Source organism: Heptranchias perlo, unplaced genomic scaffold, assembly GCF_035084215.1.
Source record: "Heptranchias perlo isolate sHepPer1 unplaced genomic scaffold, sHepPer1.hap1 HAP1_SCAFFOLD_218, whole genome shotgun sequence".
NCBI classification, from domain to species: Eukaryota; Metazoa; Chordata; class Chondrichthyes; order Hexanchiformes; family Hexanchidae; genus Heptranchias; species Heptranchias perlo.
The window spans coordinates 205,001-228,525 of NW_027139232.1; the positions used below are offsets into that span (position 1 = coordinate 205,001).

Consider the following 23,525-nt stretch of genomic DNA (forward strand, 5'->3'; position numbering starts at 1 on the left):
AATTTGACACCGAGCCACATAAAGGGACATTAGGACAGGTGACCAATGGCTTGGTCAAAAAGGTAGATTTTAAGGAGCATCTTAAAGGAGGAGAGAGAGGTGGAGAGGTTCAGGGAGAGAATTCCAGAGCTGAGAGTCTAGGCAGCTGAAGGCTGGTCAGGACAATATGGATCTGTTTCAATAATGTGATTTGTGGACTCGGGGTGGATTAACGGAAGGAGCGACAGGCCCAGGGGACGTGGCCAAATATGGGCCCGCACCAGGAGCTCCGAGCTCAGGTAAAACCCAGAACGACACAGAACAACTGCATACAACCGCTGGATCAAACCATTGCAGCATCTTAAAGCAGTGTCAGAAGGGGCACAGTTTGTGTATGATTGGATCGGGGGCAGGGTGGGGGAGGTTGTTGTACATGGGGTGGATGCAGAGGGGCTTTGAATGTTCTCGATGAGCAGATCCCCGAGAGTTCTTCATCAGGCTCTGACTGGACTGAGAGGGAGAGTCAGTCTCGTTAACTGTGATTGTCTGTCTTAGCGGGAGATTTCATTTACCAGACCTGTGGCTGGACTTGGTCCGAATGGTTCCTGGCAACGGAGCAGGCATTTCATGCTGGTAAATCCTCACTATATTTACAGAATGCCCAGCACTGCAGCCGTGTTTGACAGAGGCGGAACTTGGCACGAGTTGCAGGCATTTTACGGGTGTAAAGTGGGTGTAAATGGGTGTAAACTGGTGTGTACTGGTGTAAACGTGTGTAAAGCCGGTGTAAAGTGGGTGTGAACTGGTGTAAACGGGTGTAAAGCCGGTGTAAAGTGGGTGTGAACTGGTGTAAACGGGTGTAAAGCCGGTGAAAAGTGGGTGTGAACTGGTGTAAACGGGTGTAAAGCCGGTGTAAAGTGGGTGTGAACTGGTGTAAACGGGTGTAAAGCCGGTGTAAAGTGGGTGTGAACTGGTGTAAACGGGTGTAAAGCCGGTGAAAAGTGGGTGTGAACTGGTGTAAACGGGTGTAAAGCCGGTGTAAAGTGGGTGTGAACTGGTGTAAACGGGTGTAAAGCCGGTGTAAAGTGGGTGTGAACTGGTGTAAACGGGTGTAAAGCCGGTGAAAAGTGGGTGTGAACTGGTGTAAACGGGTGTAAAGCCGGTGTAAAGTGGGTGTGAACTGGTGTAAACGTGCGTAAAGCCAGTGTAAAGTGGGTGTGAACTGGTGTAAACGTGCGTAAAGCCGGTGTAAAGTGGGTGTGAACTGGTGTAAACGTGTGTAAAGCCAGTGTAAAGTGGGTGTGAACTGGTGTAAACGGGTGTAAAGCCAGTGTAAAGTGGGTGTGAACTGGTGTAAACGGGTGTAAAGCCGGTGTAAAGTGGGTGTGAACTGGTGTAAACGGGTGTAAAGCCAGTGTAAAGTGGGTGTGAACTGGTGTAAACGGGTGTAAAGCCGGTGTAAAGTGGGTGTGAACTGGTGTAAACGTGTGTAAAGCCGGTGTAAACAGGTGTGAACTGGTGTAAACGTGTGTAAAGCCGGTGTAAAGTGGGTGTGAACTGGTGTAAACGTGTGTAAAGCCGGTGTGAAGTGGGTGTGAACTGGTGTAAACGGGTGTAAAGCCGGTGTAAAGTGGGTGTGAACTGGTGTAAACGGGTGTAAAGCCAGTGTGAAGTGGGTGTGAACTGGTGTAAACGTGTGTAAAGCCGGTGAAAAGTGGGTGTGAACTGGTGTAAACGTGCGTAAAGCCAGTGTAAAGTGGGTGTGAACTGGTGTAAACGTGTGTAAAGCCGGTGTAAACAGGTGTGAACTGGTGTAAACGTGTGTAAAGCCGGTGTAAAGTGGGTGTGAACTGGTGTAAACGGGTGTAAAGCCAGTGTAAAGTGGGTGTGAACTGGTGTAAACGTGCGTAAAGCCAGTGTAAAGTGGGTGTGAACTGGTGTAAACGGGTGTAAAGCCGGTGTAAAGTGGGTGTGAACTGGTGTAAACGGGTGTAAAGCCGGTGTAAAGTGGGTGTGAACTGGTGTAAACGGGTGTAAAGCCGGTGTAAAGTGGGTGTGAACTGGTGTAAACGGGTGTAAAGCCGGTGTAAAGTGGGTGTGAACTGGTGTAAACGGGTGTAAAGCCAGTGTAAAGTGGGTGTGAACTGGTGTAAACGGGTGTAAAGCCGGTGTAAAGTGGGTGTGAACTGGTGTAAACGGGTGTAAAGCCGGTGTAAAGTGGGTGTGAACTGGTGTAAACGTGTGTAAAGCCGGTGAAAAGTGGGTGTGAACTGGTGTAAACGGGTGTAAAGCCAGTGTAAAGTGGGTGTGAACTGGTGTAAACGTGCGTAAAGCCGGTGTAAAGTGGGTGTGAACTGGTGTAAACGGGTGTAAAGCCAGTGTAAAGTGGGTGTGAACTGGTGTAAACGTGTGTAAAGCCGGTGTAAAGTGGGTGTGAACTGGTGTAAACGTGTGTAAAGCCAGTGTAAAGTGGGTGTGAACTGGTGTAAACGTGTGTAAAGCCGGTGTAAAGTGGGTGTGACCTGGTGTAAACGTGTGTAAAGCCGGTGTAAAGTGGGTGTGAACTGGTGTAAGCAGGTGTGAACGGGTGTAAAATAGGTGTATACAGGTGTAAACGTGTGTAAACAGGTGTGAACTGGTGTAAACAGGTGTAAACATGTGTAGACAGGTGTGAACTCGTGTAAACGTGTGTAAAGCCGGTGTAAAGTGGGTGTGAACTGGTGTAAACATGTGTGAAACCGGTGTGAAGTGGGTGTGAACTGGTGTAAACGTGTGTAAAGCCGGTGTAAAGTGGGTGTGAACTGGTGTAAACGTGTGTAAAGCCGGTGTAAAGTGGGTGTGAACTGGTGTAAACGTGTGTAAAGCCGGTGTAAAGTGGGTGTGAACTGGTGTAAACGTGTGTAAAGCCGGTGTAAAGTGGGTGTGAACTGGTGTAAACGTGTGTAAAGCCGGTGTAAAGTGGGTGTGAACTGGTGTAAACGTGTGTAAAGCCGGTGTGAAGTGGGTGTGAACTGGTGTAAACGTGTGTAAAGCCGGTGTAAAGTGGGTGTGAACTGGTGTAAACGTGTGTAAAGCCAGTGTAAAGTGGGTGTGAACTGGTGTAAACGTGTGTAAAGCCAGTGTAAAGTGGGTGTGAACTGGTGTAAACGTGTGTAAAGCCGGTGTGAAGTGGGTGTGAACTGGTGTAAACGTGTGTAAAGCCGGTGTGAAGTGGGTGTGAACTGGTGCAAACGTGTGTAAAGCCGGTGTAAAGTGGGTGTGAACTGGTGTAAACGTGTGTAAAGCCGGTGTAAAGTGGGTGTGAACTGGTGTAAACGTGTGTAAAGCCGGTGTGAAGTGGGTGTGAACTGGTGTAAACGTGTGTAAAGCCGGTGTAAAGTGGGTGTGAACTGGTGTAAACGTGTGTAAAGCCGGTGTAAAGTGGGTGTGAACTGGTGTAAACGTGTGTAAAGCCGGTGTAAAGTGGGTGTGAACTGGTGTAAACGTGTGTAAAGCCGGTGTGAAGTGGGTGTGAACTGGTGTAAACGTGTGTAAAGCCGGTGTAAAGTGGGTGTGAACTGGTGTAAACGTGTGTAAAGCCAGTGTAAAGTGGGTGTGAACTGGTGTAAACGTGTGTAAAGCCGGTGTGAAGTGGGTGTGAACTGGTGTAAACGTGTGTAAAGCCGGTGTGAAGTGGGTGTGAACTGGTGTAAACGTGTGTAAAGCCGGTGTAAAGTGGGTGTGAACTGGTGTAAACGGGTGTAAAGCCGGTGTAAAGTGGGTGTGAACTGGTGTAAACGTGTGTAAAGCCGGTGTGAAGTGGGTGTGAACTGGTGTAAACGTGTGTAAAGCCGGTGTAAAGTGGGTGTGAACTGGTGTAAACGTGTGTAAAGCCGGTGTAAAGTGGGTGTGAACTGGTGTAAACGTGTGTAAAGCCGGTGTAAAGTGGGTGTGAACTGGTGTAAACGTGTGTAAAGCCGGTGTGAAGTGGGTGTGAACTGGTGTAAACGTGTGTAAAGCCGGTGTGAAGTGGGTGTGAACTGGTGTAAACGTGTGTAAAGCCGGTGTAAAGTGGGTGTGAACTGGTGTAAACGTGTGTAAAGCCGGTGTGAAGTGGGTGTGAACTGGTGTAAACGTGTGTAAAGCCGGTGTGAAGTGGGTGTGAACTGGTGTAAACGTGTGTAAAGCCGGTGTGAAGTGGGTGTGAACTGGTGTAAACGTGTGTAAAGCCGGTGTGAAGTGGGTGTGAACTGGTGTAAACGTGTGTAAAGCCGGTGTGAAGTGGGTGTGAACTGGTGTAAACGTGTGTAAAGCCGGTGTGAAGTGGGTGTGAACTGGTGTAAACGTGTGTAAAGCCGGTGTAAAGTGGGTGTGAACTGGTGTAAACGTGTGTAAAGCCGGTGTGAAGTGGGTGTGAACTGGTGTAAACGTGTGTAAAGCCGGTGTGAAGTGGGTGTGAACTGGTGTAAACGTGTGTAAAGCCGGTGTGAAGTGGGTGTGAACTGGTGTAAACGTGTGTAAAGCCGGTGTGAAGTGGGTGTGAACTGGTGTAAACGTGTGTAAAGCCGGTGTAAAGTGGGTGTGAACTGGTGTAAACGTGTGTAAAGCCGGTGTGAAGTGGGTGTGTACTGGTGTAAACGGGTGTAAAGCCGGTGTGAAGTGGGTGTGAACTGGTGTAAACGTGTGTAAAGCCGGTGTGAAGTGGGTGTGAACTGGTGTAAACGTGTGTAAAGCCGGTGTGAAGTGGGTGTGAACTGGTGTAAACGTGTGTAAAGCCGGTGTAAAGTGGGTGTGAACTGGTGTAAACGTGTGTAAAGCCGGTGTGAAGTGGGTGTGACCAGAGGTGCAAAGTCCCACCCCCAATCCACACGGGCACTCTGGCCCTGACACATTGGGCGGGGCTTGTTTTGATTTAGGTGGCCGTGGCGGCTGCCTGAATTGAGCGCAGGCCTCATCTCAATTATTGAGCTGCGGATTCCCAGCATTTGTCCACATTAGTCGGAGCTTGCACAGCACAAACTCCAACCAGTATATCCGGCTCTCGATCTGCACAACCAACGGTCCAGAACGGGAATAATCTGGCGCCTTTGGAGCGCTGTCCCACAATGCCGCACTGTCCAACAGGTTATGGAATCCAGATGTCAACAGAGGACGACAGGAATTTCTGGAGAGAAACAGACCGAGGTCCATCGAGTTCACCTTTTACCATCCTGGTCGTCGCACAATATAATAATGGAATTGTTGACCAAACACAGCAATCAATCTCCACCAATCAGTCCACAACAGACCCAGACATGAGCTGAGAAAAAGCCCAGATGTGAAATCGAGGACATTTCCAGATGTGAGCAACAAGAAATACTTCAAAATACCTTTTTTTTTTGGTGCACAGGAAGTTGCCCGGGGTCAGCTTCCTGGGGACCCGGTGGGAAAGCCAGTGACGCACCTGTCTGCGATCAAGCATGCGACCGGAGAGGCCGTTTACTGCGATGACACTCCGAGCCGGGACGGGGAGCTGTTTCTGACACTGTTCACCAGCACCAGACCTCATGCAAAGATTGTGTAAGTAGCTCAAGTACAAATCGAAATCTTGCTCAAGGACACAGACTGACCAGTGGATATTTACACAAGATCATGAGAATTCATAGGAAGGGGAGACGGCACTGAGGCCCAAACTAACCGATCGCCCGTTCACAGATCACCGACCCACCCTCTCACCACATCCCTCAACCCCACCTACCCACCCTCTCCCCACATCCCTCAACCCCACCTACCCACCCTCTCACCACATCCCTCAACCCCACCTACCCACCCTCTCACCACATCCCTCAACCCCACCTACCCACCCTCTCACCACATCCCTCAACTCCACCTACCCACCCTCTCACCACATCCCTCAACCCCACCTACCCACCCTCTCACCACATCCCTCAACCCCACCTACCCACCCTCTCACCACATCCCTCAACCCCACCTACCCACCCTCTCACCACATCCCTCAACTCCACCTACCCACCCTCTCACCACATCCCTCAACCCCACCTACCCACCCTCTCACCACATCCCTCAACCTCACCTACCCACCCTCTCACCACATCCCTCAACCCCACCTACCCACCCTCTCACCACATCCCTCAACCCCACCTACCCACCCTCTCACCACATCCCTCAACTCCACCTACCCACCCTCTCACCACATCCCTCAACCCCACCTACCCACCCTCTCACCACATCCCTCAACCCCACCTACCCACCCTCTCACCACATCCCTCAACCCCACCTACCCACCCTCTCACCACATCCCCCAATCCCACCTACCCACCCTCTCACCACATCCCTCAACCCCACCTACCCACCCTCTCACCACATCCCTCAACCCCACCTACCCACCCTCTCACCACATCCCTCAACTCCACCTACCCACCCTCTCACCACATCCCTCAACTCCACCTACCCACCCTCTCACCACATCCCTCAACCCCACCTACCCACCCTCTCACCACATCCCTCAACCCCACCTACCCACCTTCCCACCACATCCCTCAACCCCACCTACCCACCTTCTCACCACATCCCTCAACCCCACCGACCCACCCTCTCTCCACATCCCTCAACCCCACCTACCCACCCTCTCACCACATCCCTCAACCCCACCTACCCACCCTCTCACCACATCCCTCAACCCCACCTACCCACCTTCTCACCACATCCCTCAACCCCACCGACCCACCCTCTCTCCACATCCCTCAACCCCACCTACCCACCCTCTCACCAGAGGAAATAGTCTTTCCTTATTCACTCTCTCAAAACTTTTCATAATTCGAAAATCCTCTCTTGAACCTCCTTTTAGCCTTCTCTGCTCGAGTGGAAATAGTCCCAGTATCTCAAGGCCCTCCTCACAACTAAAACTGGACACACCTTGGTGAATCTATACTGTACACTATGGCTTTACTGCCCATTCTATAGCAGGGAGCCCAAAACCCAGACTTGTCCTGTGTCCTAACTGATGATTTGTCCTGAACTGATCATTCCTGCTTTTCTCTTGAACTCTGTGGCCCTACTTATCAAACCAGAATGTCATTGGCCGGATATCAGGGCTTCATCAAACTGCACTCACACCTTCAGGGAGTTAAAGATTTGATCCCCAGCGAACGCCCAGAGAGACGGAGATTGTCTGCAGCGACCCCCTGAGTCCTGACACAGAGCTCTCCAACAGCAGTCTCTGTGCTGCCAGGAAAGGCAGCAGATTCTTCAATGTTTGGTTTGAACAAAGTCCATGAGCTTATGCAATTGATCAGTCTGTGATTGATTGCAGAAGCTGTCTATTTATAATTTAAAATGATATTACAATTTTAATTTTAGATTAAATAGCCTTTTTCACCACCATAGCAACACTGGAGGCTGGAAATACAATGGGTTGCTCACACCCTGTCCCATTTAACACACACTATAATCCCTCGATCACTCTCCTGATCACACACTGTCCCATTTAACAGACACTATAATCCCTCAATCTCTCTCCTGATCACACCCTGTCCCATTTAACACACACTATAACCCCTCGATCACTCTCCCGATCACACCCTGTCCCATTTAACACACACTATAATCCCTCGATCTCTCTCCTGATCACACACTGTCCCATTTAACACACACTATAACCCCTCGATCTCTCTCCTGATCACACCCTGTCCCATTTAACACACACTATAACCCCTCGATCTCTCTCCTGATCACACACTGTCTCATTTAACACACACTATAACCCCTCGATCTCTCTCCCGATCACACCCTGTCCCATTTAACACACACTATAACCCCTCGATCTCTCTCCTGATCACACCCTGTCCCATTTAACACACACTATAACCCCTCGATCTCTCTCCCGATCACACCCTGTCCCATTTAACACACACTATAATCCCTCGATCTCTCTCCCGATCACACCCTGTCCCATTTAACACACACTATAACCCCTCGATCTCTCTCCTGATCACACCCTGTCCCATTTAACACACACTATAACCCCTCGATCTCTCTCCCGATCACACCCTGTCCCATTTAACACACACTATAACCCCTCGATCTCTCTCCTGATCACACCCTGTCCCATTTAACACACACTATAACCCCTCGATCTCTCTCCTGATCACACCCTGTCCCATTTAACACACACTATAACCCCTCGATCACTCTCCCGATCACACCCTGTCCCATTTAACACACACTATAACCCCTCGATCTCTCTCCTGATCACACCCTGTCCCATTTAACACACACTATAACCCCTCGATCACTCTCCCGATCACACACTGTCCCATTTAACACACACTATAACCCCTCGATCTCTCTCCTGATCACACCCTGTCCCATTTAACACACACTATAACCCCTCGATCACTCTCCCGATCACACCCTGTCCCATTTAACACACACTATAACCCCTCGATCACTCTCCCGATCACACCCTGTCCCATTTAACACACACTATAACCCCTCGATCACTCTCCTGATCACACACTGTCTCATTTAACACACACTGTAACCCCTCGATCTCTCTCCTGATCACACACTGTCCAATTTAACACACACTATAACCCCTCGATCACTCTCCCGATCACACCCTGTCCAATTTAACACACACTATAACCCCTCGATCACTCTCCTGATCACACACTGTCTCATTTAACACACACTGTAACCCCTCGATCTCTCTCCTGATCACACACTGTCCCATTTAACACACACTATAACCCCTCGATCTCTCTCCTGATCACACACTGTCCCATTTAACACACACTATAACCCCTCGATCTCTCTCCTGATCACACCCTGTCCCATTTAACACACACTATAACCCCTCGATCTCTCTCCCGATCACACCCTGTCCCATTTAACACACACTATAACCCTCGATCTCTCTCCCGATCACACCCTGTCCCATTTAACACACACTATAACCCCTCGATCTCTCTCCTGATCACACACTGTCCCATTTAACACACACTATAACCCCTCGATCTCTCTCCTGATCACACCCTGTCCCATTTAACACACACTATAACCCCTCGATCTCTCTCCCGATCACACCCTGTCCCATTTAACACACACTATAACCCCTCGATCTCTCTCCTGATCACACACTGTCCCATTTAACACACACTATAACCCCTCGATCTCTCTCCTGATCACACACTGTCCCATTTAACACACACGATAACCCCTCGATCTCTCTCCTGATCACACACTGTCCCATTTAACACACACTATAACCCCTCGATCTCTCTCCTGATCACACCCTGTCCCATTTAACACACACTATAACCCCTCGATCTCTCTCCTGATCACACACTGTCCCATTTAACACACACTATAACCCCTCGATCTCTCTCCTGATCACACACTGTTCCATTTAACACACACTATAACCCCTCGATCTCTCTCCTGATCACACACTGTCCCATTTAACACACACTATAACCCCTCGATCACTCTCCTGATCACACACTGTCCCATTTAACACACACTGTAACCCCTCGATCTCTCTCCTGATCACACACTGTCCCATTTAACACACACTATAACCCCTCGATCTCTCTCCTGATCACACCCTGTCCCATTTAACACACACTATAACCCCTCGATCTCTCTCCTGATCACACACTGTCCCATTTAACACACACTATAACCCCTCGATCTCCATCCTGATCACACACTGTCCCATTTAACACACACTATAACCCCTCGATCTCTCTCCTGATCACACCCTGTCCCATTTAACACACACTATAATCCCTCGATCTCCATCCTGATCACACACTGTCCCATTTAACACACTCTATAACCCCTCGATCTCTCTCCTGATCACACACTGTCTCATTTAACACACACTTTTACCCCTCGATCTCTCTCCTGATCACACCCTGTCCCATTTAACACACACTATAACCCCTCGATCACTCTCCTGATCACACTGTCCCATTTAACACACACTATAATCCCTCGATCACTCTCCTGATCACACACTGTCCCATTTAACACACACTATAACCCCTCGATCTCTCTCCTGATCACACACTGTCCCATTTAACACACACTATAACCCTCGATCTCTCTCCTGATCACACACTGTTCCATTTAACACACACTATAACCCCTCGATCTCTCTCCTGATCACACACTGTCCCATTTAACACACACTATAACCCCTCGATCTCTCTCCTGATCACACACTGTCCCATTTAACACACACTATAACCTTCGATCTCTCTCCCGATCACACCCTGTTCCATTTAACACACACTATAATCCCTCAATCTCTCTCCTGATCACACACTGTCCCATTTAACACACACTATAACCCCTCGATCTCTCTCCTGATCACACACTGTCCCATTTAACACACACTATAACCCCTCGATCTCTCTCCTGATCACATGCTGTCCCATTTAACACACACTATAACCCCTCGATCTCTCTCCTGATCACACCCTGTCCCATTTAACACACACTATAACCCCTCGATCTCCATCCTGATCACACACTGTCCCATTTAACACACACTATAACCCCTCGATCTCTCTCCTGATCACACACTGTCTCATTTAACACACACTATAACCCCTCGATCTCTCTCCTGATCACATGCTGTCCCATTTAACACACACTATAACCCCTCGATCTCTCTCCTGATCACACACTGTCTCATTTAACACACACTATAACCCCTCGATCTCTCTCCTGATCACATGCTGTCCCATTTAACACACACTATAACCCCTCGATCACTCTCCTGATCACACACTGTCCCATTTAACACACACTATAACCCCTCGATCTCTCTCCTGATCACACTCTGTCTCATTTAACACACACTATAACCCCTCGATCTCTCTCCTGATCACACCCTGTCCCATTTAACACACACTATAACCCCTCGATCACTCTCCTGATCACACTGTCCCATTTAACACACACTATAATCCCTCGATCACTCTCCTGATCACACCCTGTCCCATTTAACACACACTATAACCCTCGATCTCTCTCCTGATCACACCCTGTCCCATTTAACACACACTATAACCCCTCGATCTCTCTCCTGATCACACACTGTCCCATTTAACACACACTATAACCCCTCGATCTCTCTCCCGATCACACCCTGTCCCATTTAACACACACTAGAACCCTCGATCACTCTCCTGATCACACACTGTCCCATTTAACACACACTATAACCCCTCGATCTCTCTCCTGATCACACCCTGTCCCATTTAACACACACTATAACCCCTCGATCTCTCTCCTGATCACACACTGTCCCATTTAACACACACTATAACCCCTCGATCTCTCTCCCGATCACACCCTGTCCCATTTAACACACACTATAACCCCTCGATCTCTCTCCCGATCACACACTGTCCCATTTAACACACACTATAACCCCTCGATCACTCTCCTGATCACACACTGTCCCATTTAACACACACTATAACCCCTCGATCTCTCTCCTGATCACACCCTGTCCCATTTAACACACACTATAACCCCTCGATCGCTCTCCTGATCACACACTGTCCCATTTAACACACACCATAACCCCTCGATCTCTCTCCCGATCACACCCTGTCCCATTTAACACACACTATAACCCCTCGATCTCTCTCCCGATCACACCCTGTCCCATTTAACACACACTAGAACCCTCGATCACTCTCCTGATCACACACTGTCCCATTTAACACACACTATAACCCCTCGATCTCTCTCCTGATCACACCCTGTCCCATTTAACACACACTATAACCCCTCGATCTCTCTCCTGATCACACACTGTCCCATTTAACACACACTATAACCTCTCGATCACTCTCCTGATCACACACTGTCTCATTTAACACACACTATAACCCCTCGATCTCTCTCCTGATCACACACTGTCCCATTTAACACACACTATAACCTCTCGATCACTCTCCTGATCACACCCTGTCCCATTTAACACACACTATAACTCCTCGATCTCTCTCCTGATCACACACTGTCCCATTTAACACACACTATAATCCCTCGATCACTCTCCTGATCACACACTGTCCCATTTAACACACACTATAACCCCTCGATCTCTCTCCTGATCACACACTGTCCCATTTAACACACACTATAACCCCTCGATCTCTCTCCTGATCACACACTGTCCCATTTAACACACACTATAACCCCTCGATCACTCTCCTGATCACACACTGTCCCATTTAACACACACTATAACCCCTCGATCTCCCTCCCGATCACACACTGTCCCATTTAACACACACTATAACCCCTCGATCTCTCTCCTGATCACACCCTGTCCCATTTAACACACACTATAACCCCTCGATCTCTCTCCTGATCACACACTGTCCGATTTAACAGACACTATAATCCCTCAATCTCTCTCCTGATCACACACTGTCCCATTTAACAGACACTATAATCCCTCAATCTCTCTCCTGATCACACACTGTCCCATTTAACAGACACTATAATCCCTCAATCTCTCTCCTGATCACACCCTGTCCCATTTAACACACACTATAACCCCTCGATCTCTCTCCTGATCACACCCTGTCCCATTTAACACACACTACAACCCCTCGATCTCTCTCCCGATCACATCCTGTCCCATTTAACACACACTATAACCCCTCGATCTCTCTCCTGATCACACACTGTCCCATTTAACACACACTATAACCCCTCGATCACTCTCCTGATCACACCCTGTCCCATTTAACACACACTATAACCCATCGATCTCTCTCCTGATCACACCCTGTCCCATTTAACACACACTATAACCCCTCGATCTGGAAAATACTGCAGTACAAAGGGATCTGGGGGTCTTGGTGCAAGAAAATCAAAAAGTTAGTATGCAGGTGCAGCAGGTGAACAAGAAGGCCAACGGAATGTTGGCTTTTATTGCTCGGGGGATAGAATATAAAAACAGGGAGGTATTGCTGCAGTTATATAAGGTATTGGTGAGACCGCACCTGGAATACTGCATACAGTTTTGGTGTCCATACTTCAGAAAAGCCATACTTGCTCTCGAGGCAGCACAAAGAAGGTTCACTCGGTTAATCCCGGGGATGAGGGGGCGGACATATGAGGAGAGGTTGAGTAGATTGGGACTCTACTCATTGGAGTTGAGAAGAATGAGAGGCGATCTTATTGAAACATATAAGATTGTGAAGGGGCTTGATCGGGTGGATGCAGTAAGGATGTTCACAAGGATGGGTGAAACTAGAACTAGGGGGCATAATCTTAGAATAAGGGGCTGTTCTTTCAAAACTGAGATGAGGAGAAACTTCTTCACTCAGAGGGTAGTAGGTCTGTGGAATTTGCTACCCCAGGAAGCTGTGGAAGCTACATCATTCGATAAATTTAAAACAGAAATAGACAGTTTCCGAGAAGTAAAGGGAATTAGGGGTTACGGGGAGCGGGCAGGAAATTGGACATGAATTTAGATTTGAGGTGAGGATCAGATCAGCCATGAACTTATTGAATGGCGGAGCAGGCTCGAGGGGCCGATTGGCCTACTCCTGCTCCTATTTCTTAAGTTCTTATGTTCTTATCTCTCTCCTGATCACACACTGTCCCATTTAACACACACTATAATCCCTCGATCTCTCTCCTGATCACACGGTCCCATTTAACACACACTATAACCCCTCGATCACTCTCCTGATCACACACTGTCCCATTTAACACACACTATAATCCCTCGATCTCTCTCCTGATCACACCCTGTTCCATTTAACACACACTATAATCCCTCGATCACGCTCCTGATCACACACTGTCCCATTTAACACACACGATAAACCCTCAATCTCTCTCCTGATCACACCCTGTCCCATTTAACACACACAATAACCCCTCGATCTCTCTCCTGATCACACCCTGTCCCATTTAACACACACTATAACCCCTCGATCTCTCTCCTGATCACACCCTGTCCCATTTAACACACACAATAACCCCTCGATCTCTGTCCTGATCACACCCTGTCCCATTTAACACACACTATAACCCCTCGATCTCTCTCCTGATCACACCCTGTCCCATTTAACACACACTATAACCCCTCGATCTCTCTCCCGATCACACACTGTCCCATTTAACACACACTATAACCCCTCGATCTCTCTCCTGATCACACACTGTCCCATTTAACACGCACGATAACCCCTCGATCTCTCTCCTGATCACACACTGTCCTATTTAACACACACTATAACCCCTCGATCTCTCTCCTGATCACACACTATCCCATTTAACACGCACGATAACCCCTCGATCTCTCTCCTGATCACACACTGTCCCATTTAACACACACTATAAACCCTCGATCTCTCTCCTGATCACACACTGTCCCATTTAACACGCACGATAACCCCTCGATCTCTCTCCTGATCACACACTGTCCCATTTCACACACACTATAACCCCTCGATCACTCTCCCGATCACACGCTGTCCCATTTAACACACACTATAACCCCTCGATCTCTCTCCCGATCACACCCTGTCCCATTTAACACACACCATAACCCCTCGATCTCTCTCCTGATCACACACTGTCCCATTTAACACACACTATAACCCCTCGATCTCTCTCCCGATCACCCTGTCCCATTTAACACACAATATAACCCCTCGATCTCTCTCCTGATCACACACTGTCCCATTTAACACACACTATAACCCCTCGATCTCTCTCCTGATCATACCCTGTCCCCTTTAACACACACTATAACCCCTCGATCACTCTCCTGATCACACCCTGTCCCATTTAACACACACTATAACCCCTCGATCTCCATCCTGATCACACACTGTCCCATTTAACACACACTATAACCCCTCGATCTCCATCCTGATCACACACTGTCCCATTTAACACACACTATAACCCCTCGATCTCTCTCCTGATCACACACTGTCCCATTTAACACACACTATAACCCCTCGATCTCTCTCCTGATCACACACTGTCCCATTTAACACACACTATAACCCCTCGATCACTCTCCCGATCACACGCTGCCCCATTTAACACACACTATAACCCCTCGATCTCTCTCCTGATCACACACTGTCCCATTTAACACACACTATAACCCCTCGATCTCTCTCCTGATCACACCCTGTCCCATTTAACACACACTACAACCCCTCGATCACTCTCCCGATCACACCCTGTCCCATTTAACACACACTATAACCCCTCGATCACTCTCCTGATCACACCCTGTCCCATTTAACACACACTATAACCCCTCGATCTCTCTCCTGATCACACACTGTCCCATTTAACACACACGATAACCCTCGATCTCTCTCCTGATCACACACTGTCCCATTTAACACACACTATAACCCCTCGATCACTCTCCTGATCACACCCTGCCCCATTTAACACACACTATAACCCCTCGATCTCTCTCCTGATCACACCCTGTCCCATTTAACACACACTATAACCCCTCGATCTCCATCCTGATCACACACTGTCCCATTTAACACACACTGTAACCCCTCGATCTCTCTCCTGATCACACACTGTCCCATTTAACACACACTATAACCCCTCGATCTCTCTCCTGATCACACACTGTCCCATTTAACACACTCTATAACCCCTCGATCCCTCTCCTGATCACACACTGTCCCATTTAACACACTCTATAACCCCGCGATCACTCTCCTGATCACACCCTGTCCCCTTTAACACACACTATAACCCCTCGATCTCTCTCCTGATCACACACTGTCCCATTTAACACACACTATAACCCCTCGATCTCTCTCCTGATCACACCCTGTCCCCTTTAACACACACTATAACCCCTCGATCTCTCTCCTGATCACACACTGTCCAATTTAACACACACTATAACCCCTCGATCTCTCTCCTGATCACACTCTGTCCCATTTAACACACACTATAACCCCTCGATCTCTCTCCTGATCACACACTGTTCCATTTAACACACAATGTAACCCCTCGATCTCTCTCCCGATCACACACTCTCCCATTTAACAGACACTATAACCCCTCGATCTCTCTCCCGATCACACACTCTCCCATTTAACACACACTATAACCCCTCGATCTCTCTCCTGATCACACACTGTCCCATTTAACACACACTATAACCCCTCGATCTCTCTCCTGATCACACACTGTTCCATTTAACACACAATGTAACCCCTCGATCTCTCTCCCGATCACACCCTGTCCCATTTAACACACACTATAACCCCTCGATCTCTCTCCTGATCACACCCTGTCCCCTTTAACACACACTATAACCCCTCGATCTCTCTCCTGATCACACACTGTTCCATTTAACACACACTATAACCCCTCGATCACTCTCCTGATCACACACTGTCCCATTTAACACACACTATAACCCCTCGATCACTCTCCTGATCACACACTGTCCCATTTAACACACACTATAACCCCGCGATCACTCTCCCGATCACACGCTGTCCCATTTAACACACACTATAACCCCTCGATCTCTCTCCCGATCACACCCTGTCCCATTTAACACACACTATAACCCCTCGATCTCTTTCCTGATCACACACTGTCCCATTTAACACACACTATAACCCCTCGATCTCTCTCCTGATCACACTCTGTCCCATTTGACACACACTATAAGCCCTCGATCTCTCTCCTGATCACACACTGTCCCATTTAACACACACTATAACCCCTCGATCTCTCTCCCGATCACCCTGTCCCATTTAACACACAATATAACCCCTCGATCTCTCTCCTGATCACACACTGTCCCATTTAACACACACTATAACCTCTCGATCTCTCTCCTGATCACACACTGTCCCATTGAACACACACTATAACCCCTCGATCTCTCTCCTGATCACACCCTGTCCCATTGAACACACACTATAACCCCTCGATCTCTCTCCTGATCACACACTGTCCCATTTAACACACACGATAACCCTCGATCTCTCTCCTGATCACACACTGTCCCATTTAACACACACTACAACCCCTCGATCACTCTCCCGATCACACCCTGTCCCATTTAACACACACTATAACCCCTCGATCTCCATCCTGATCACACACTGTCCCATTTAACACACACTATAACCCCTCGATCTCTCTCCTGATCACACACTGTCCCATTTAACACACACTATAACCCCTCGATCTCTCTCCTGATCACACACTGTCCCATTTAACACACTCTATAACCCCTCGATCCCTCTCCTGATCACACACTGTCCCATTTAACACACTCTATAACCCCTCGATCACTCTCCTGATCACACCCTGTGCCCTTTAACACACACTATAACCCCTCGATCTCTCTCCTGATCACACCCTGTCCCATTTAACACACACTATAACCCCTCGATCTCTCTCCTGATCACACCCTGTCCCCTTTAACACACACTATAACCCCTCGATCTCTCTCCTGATCACACACTGTCCAATTTAACACACACTATAACCCCTCGATCTCTCTCCTGATCACACCCTGTCCCATTTAACACACACTATAACCCCTCGATCTCTCTCCTGATCACACCCTGTCCCCTTTAACACACACTATAACCCCTCGATCTCTCTCCTGATCACACACTGTCCAATTTAACACACACTATAACCCCTCGATCTCTCTCCTGATCACACTCTGTCCCATTTAACACACACTATAACCCCTCGATCCCTCTCCTGATCACACCCTGTCCCATTTAACACACACTATAACCCCTCGATCTCTCTCCTGATCACACACTGTCCCATTTAACAGACACTATAACCCCTCGATCTCTCTCCTGATCACACCCTGTCCCCTTTAACACACACTATAACCCCTCGATCTCTCTCCTGATCACACACTGTTCCATTTAACACACAATGTAACCCCTCGATCTCTCTCCCGATCACACACTCTCCCATTTAACAGACACTATAACCCCTCGATCTCTCTCCTGATCACACCCTGTCCCATTTAACACACACTATAACCCCTCGATCTCTCTCCTGATCACACACTGTCCAATTTAACACACACTATAACCCCTCGATCTCTCTCCTGATCACACTCTGTCCCATTTAACACACACTATAACCCCTCGATCTCTCTCCCGATCACACACTCTCCCATTTAACACACACTATAACCCCTCGATCTCTCTCCTGATCACACACTGTCCCATTTAACACACACTATAACCCCTCGATCTCTCTCCTGATCACACACTGTTCCATTTAACACACAATGTAACCCCTCGATCTCTCTCCCGATCACACACTCTCCCATTTAACACACACTATAACCCCTCGATCTCTCTCCTGATCACACACTGTCCCATTTAACACGCACGATAACCCCTCGATCTCTCTCCTGATCACACACTGTCCCATTTAACACACACTATAACCCCTCGATCACTCTCCTGATCACACACTGTCCCATTTAACACACACTATAACCCCGCGATCACTCTCCCGATCACACGCTGTCCCATTTAACACACACTATAACCCCTCGATCTCTCTCCCGATCACACCCTGTCCCATTTAACACACACTATAACCCCTCGATCTCTCTCCTGATCACACTCTGTCCCATTTGACACACACTATAAGCCCTCGATCTCTCTCCTGATCACACACTGTCCCATTTAACACACACTATAACCCCTCGATCTCTCTCCCGATCACCCTGTCCCATTTAACACACAATATAACCCCTCGATCTCTCTCCTGATCACACACTGTCCCATTTAACACACACTATAACCTCTCGATCTCTCTCCTGATCACACACTGTCCCATTGAACACACACTATAACCCCTCGATCTCTCTCCTGATCACACCCTGTCCCATTGAACACACACTATAACCCCTCGATCTCTCTCCTGATCACACCCTGTCCCCTTTAACACACACTATAACCCCTCGATCACTCTCCTGATCACACCCTGTCCCATTTAACACACACTATAACCCCTCGATCTCTCTCCTGATCACACCCTGTCCCATTTAACACACACTATAACCCCTCGATCTCCATCCTGATCACACACTGTCCCATTTAACACACACTATAACCCCTCGATCTCCATCCTGATCACACACTGTCCCATTTAACACACACTATAACCCCTCGATCTCTCTCCTGATCACACACTGTCCCATTTAACACACACTATAACCCCTCGATCTCTCTCCTGATCACACCCTGTCCCATTTAACACACACTATAACCCCTCGATCACTCTCCTGATCACACACTGTCCCATTTAACACACACTATAACCCCTCGATCTCTCTCCTGATCACACACTGTCCCATTTAACACACACTATAACCCCTCGATCACTCTCCCGATCACACGCTGCCCCATTTAACACACACTACAACCCCTCGATCACTCAACTGATCACACCCTGTCCCATTTAACACACACTATAACCCCTCGATCTCTCTCCTGATCACACCCTGTCCCATTTAACACACACTATAACCCCTCGATCTCTCTCCTGATCACACCCTGTCCCATTTAACACACACTATAACCCCTCGATCTGGAAAGTACTGCAGTACAAAGGGATCTGGGGGTCCTAGTGCAAGATGATCAAAAAGTTCGTATGCAGGTGCAGCAGGTGATTAAGAAGGCCAACGGAATGTTGGCTTTTATTGCTCGGGGGATAGAATATAAAAACAGGGAGGTATTGCTGCAGTTATATAAGGTATTGGTGAGACCGCACCTGGAATACTGCATCAAGTTTTCATGTCCATACTTAAGAAAAGGCATACTTGCTCTCGAGGCAGTACAAAGAAGGTTCACTCGGTTAATCCCGGGGATGAGGGGGTGGACATATGAGGAGAGGTTGAGTAGATTGGGACTCTACTCATTGGAGTTGAGAAGAATGAGAGGCGATCTTATTGAAACATATAAGATTGTGAAGGGGCTTGATCGGGTGGATGCGGTAAGGATTTTCCCAAGGATGGGTGAAACTAGAACTAGGGGGCATAATCTTAGAATAAGGGGCTGCTCTTTCAAAACTGAGATGAGGAGAAACTTCTTCACTCAGAGGGTAGTAGGTCTGTGGAATTTGCTGCCCCAGGAAGCTGTGGAAGCTACATCATTAGATAAATTTAAAACAGAAATAGACAGTTTCCGAGAAGTAAAGGGAATTTAGGGGTTACGGGGAGCGGGCAGGAAATTGGACATGAATTTAGATTTGAGGTGAGGATCAGATCAGCCATGATCTTATTGAATGGCGGAGCAGGCTCGAGGGGCCGATTGGCCTACTCCTGCTCCTATTTCTTATGTTCTTATGTTCTCATCTCTCTCGTGATCACACACTGACACATTTAAAAAACTATATAACCCCTCGATCTCTCTCCGGATCACACACTATCCCATTTAACACACACAATTACCCCTCAATCTCTCTCCTGATAACACCCTCTCCCATTTAACACACACTATAACCCCTCGATCTCTCTCCTGATCACACCCTGTCACATTTAACACACACTATAACCCCTCGATCACTCTCCTGATCACACCCTATCCCATTTAACACACACTATAACCCCTCGATCTCTCTCCTGATCACACACTATCCCATTTAATACACACACTATAACCCCTCGATCTCTCTCCTGATCACACCCTGTCACATTTAACACACACTATAACCCCTCGATCACTCTCCTGATCACACCCTGTCCCATTTAACACACACTATAACCCCTCGATCACTCTCCTGATCACACCCTGTCCCATTTAACACACACTATAACCCCTCGATCTCTCTCCTGATCAAACACTATCCCATTTAACACACACTATAACCCCTCGATCATTCTCCTGATCACACACTGTCCCATTTAACACACACTATAACCCCTCGATCACTCTCCTGATCACACCCTGTCCCATTTAACACACACTATAACCCCTCGATCTCTCTCCTGATCACACACTGTCCCATTTAACACACACTATAACCCCTCGATCTCTCTCCTGATCACACACTGTCCCATTTAACACACACTATAACCCCTCGATCTCTCTCCTGATCACACACTGTCCCATTTAACACACACTATAACCCCTCGATCACTCTCCTGATCACACCCTGTCCCATTTAACACACACTATAACCCCTCGATCACTCTCCTGATCACACCCTGTCCCATTTAACACACACTATAACCCCTCGATCTCTCTCCTGATCACACACTGTCCCATTTAACACACACTATAACCCCTCGATCTCTCTCCTGATCACACACTGTCCCATTTAACACACACTATAACCCCTCGATCTCTCTCCTGATCACACACTGTCCCATTTAACACACACTATAACCCCTCGATCACTCTCCTGATCACACCCTGTCCCATTTAACACACACTATAACCCCTCGATCTCTCTCCTGATCACACCCTGTCCCATTTAACACACACTATAACCCCTCGATCTCTCTCCCGATCACACCCTGTCCCATTTAACACACACTATAACCCCTCGATCACTCTCCTGATCACACCCTGTCCCATTTAACACACACTATAACCCCTCGATCACTCTCCTGATCACACCCTGTCCCATTTAACACACACTATAACCCCTCGATCACTCTCCTGATCACACCCTGTCCCATTTAACACACACTATAACCCCTCGATCACTCTCCTGATCACACACTGTCCCATTTAACACACACTATAAACCCTCGATCACTCTCCTGATCACACCCTGTCCCATTTAACACACACTATAACCCCTCGATCTCTCTCCTGATCACACACTGTCCCATTTAACACACACTATAACCCCTCGATCACTCTCCTGATCACACCCTGTCCCATTCAACACACACTATAACCCCTCGATCTCTCTCCTGATCACACGCTGTCCCATTTAACACACACTATAACCCCTCGATCACTCTCCTGATCACACCCTGTCCCATTTAACACACACTATAACCCCTCGATCTCTCTCCTGATCACACACTGTCCCATTTAACACACACTATAACCCCTCGATCACTCTCCTGATCACACCCTGTCCCATTTAACACACACTATAACCCCTCGATCTCTCTCCTGATCACACCCTGTCCCATTTAACACACACTATAACCCCTCGATCTCTCTCCTGATCACACCCTGTCCCATTTAACACACACTATAACCCCTCAATCTCTCTCCTGATCACACACTGTCCCATTTAACACATACTATAACCCCTCGATCTCTCTCCTGATCACACACTGTCCCATTTAACACACACTATAACCCCTCGATCTCTCTCCTGATCACACACTGTCCCATTTAACACACACTATAACCCCTCGATCTCTCTCCCGATCACACCCTGTCCCATTTAACACACACTATAACCCCTCGATCTCTCTCCCGATCACACCCTGTCCCATTTAACACACACTATAACCCCTCGATCTCTCTCCCGATCACACCCTGTCCCATTTAACACATACTATAACCCCTCGATCTCTCTCCTGATCACACCCTGTCCCATTTAACACACACTATAACCCCTCGATCTCTCTCCTGATCACACCCTGTCCCATTTAACACACACTATAACCCCTCGATCTCTCTCCCGATCACACCCTGTCCCATTTAACACATACTATAACCCCTCGATCTCTCTCCTGATCACACCCTGTCCCATTTAACACACACTATAACCCCTCGATCTCTCTCCTGATCACACCCTGTCCCATTTAACACACACTGTAACCCCTCGATCTCTCTCCCGATCACACCCTGTCCCATTTAACACACACTATAACCCCTCGATCTCTCTCCCGATCACTCCCTGTCCCATTTAACACAAACTATAACCCCTCGATCTCTCTCCTGATCACACCCTGTCCCATTTAACACACACTATAACCCCTCGATCTGGAAAGTACTGCAGTACGAAGGGATCTGGGGGTCTTGGTGCAAGAAAATCAAAAAGTTAGTATGCAGGTGCAGCAGGTGATCAAGAAGGCCAACGGAATGTTGGCTTTTATTGCTCGGGGGATAGAATATAAAAACAAGGAGGTATTGCTGCAGTTATATAAGGTATTGGTGAGACCGCACCTGGAATACTGCAAACAGTTTTGGTGTCCATACTTAAGAAAAGGCATACTTGCTCTCGAGGCAGTACAAAGAAGGTTCACTCGGTTAATCCCGGGGATGAGGGGGCGGACATATGAGGAGAGGTTGAGTCGATTGGGACTCTACTCATTGGAGTTCAGAAGAATGAGAGGCGATCTTATTGAAACATATAAGATTGTGAAGGGGCTTGATCGGGTGGATGCGGTAAGGATGTTCCCAAGGATGGGTGAAACTAGAACTAGGGGGCATAATCTTAGAATAAGGGGCTGCTCTTTCAAAACTGAGATGAGGAGAAACTTCTTCACTCAGAGGGTGGTAGGTCTGTGGAATTTGCTGCCCCAGGAAGCTGTGGAA

At 48.0% G+C, this 23,525-nt stretch overlaps 1 protein-coding gene across 1 annotated transcript in view; it reads left to right on the forward strand.

Moving 5' to 3' along the window:
• The window catches only part of LOC137310109 (aldehyde oxidase-like), a 235,854-nt gene that overhangs the window by 74,068 nt on the left and 138,261 nt on the right, over nt 1-23,525 (forward strand). Inside the window, 1 exon segment of the mRNA XM_067978068.1 lies at nt 5,348-5,517. Within this exon segment, the coding sequence (XP_067834169.1) occupies nt 5,348-5,517 (170 nt within the window).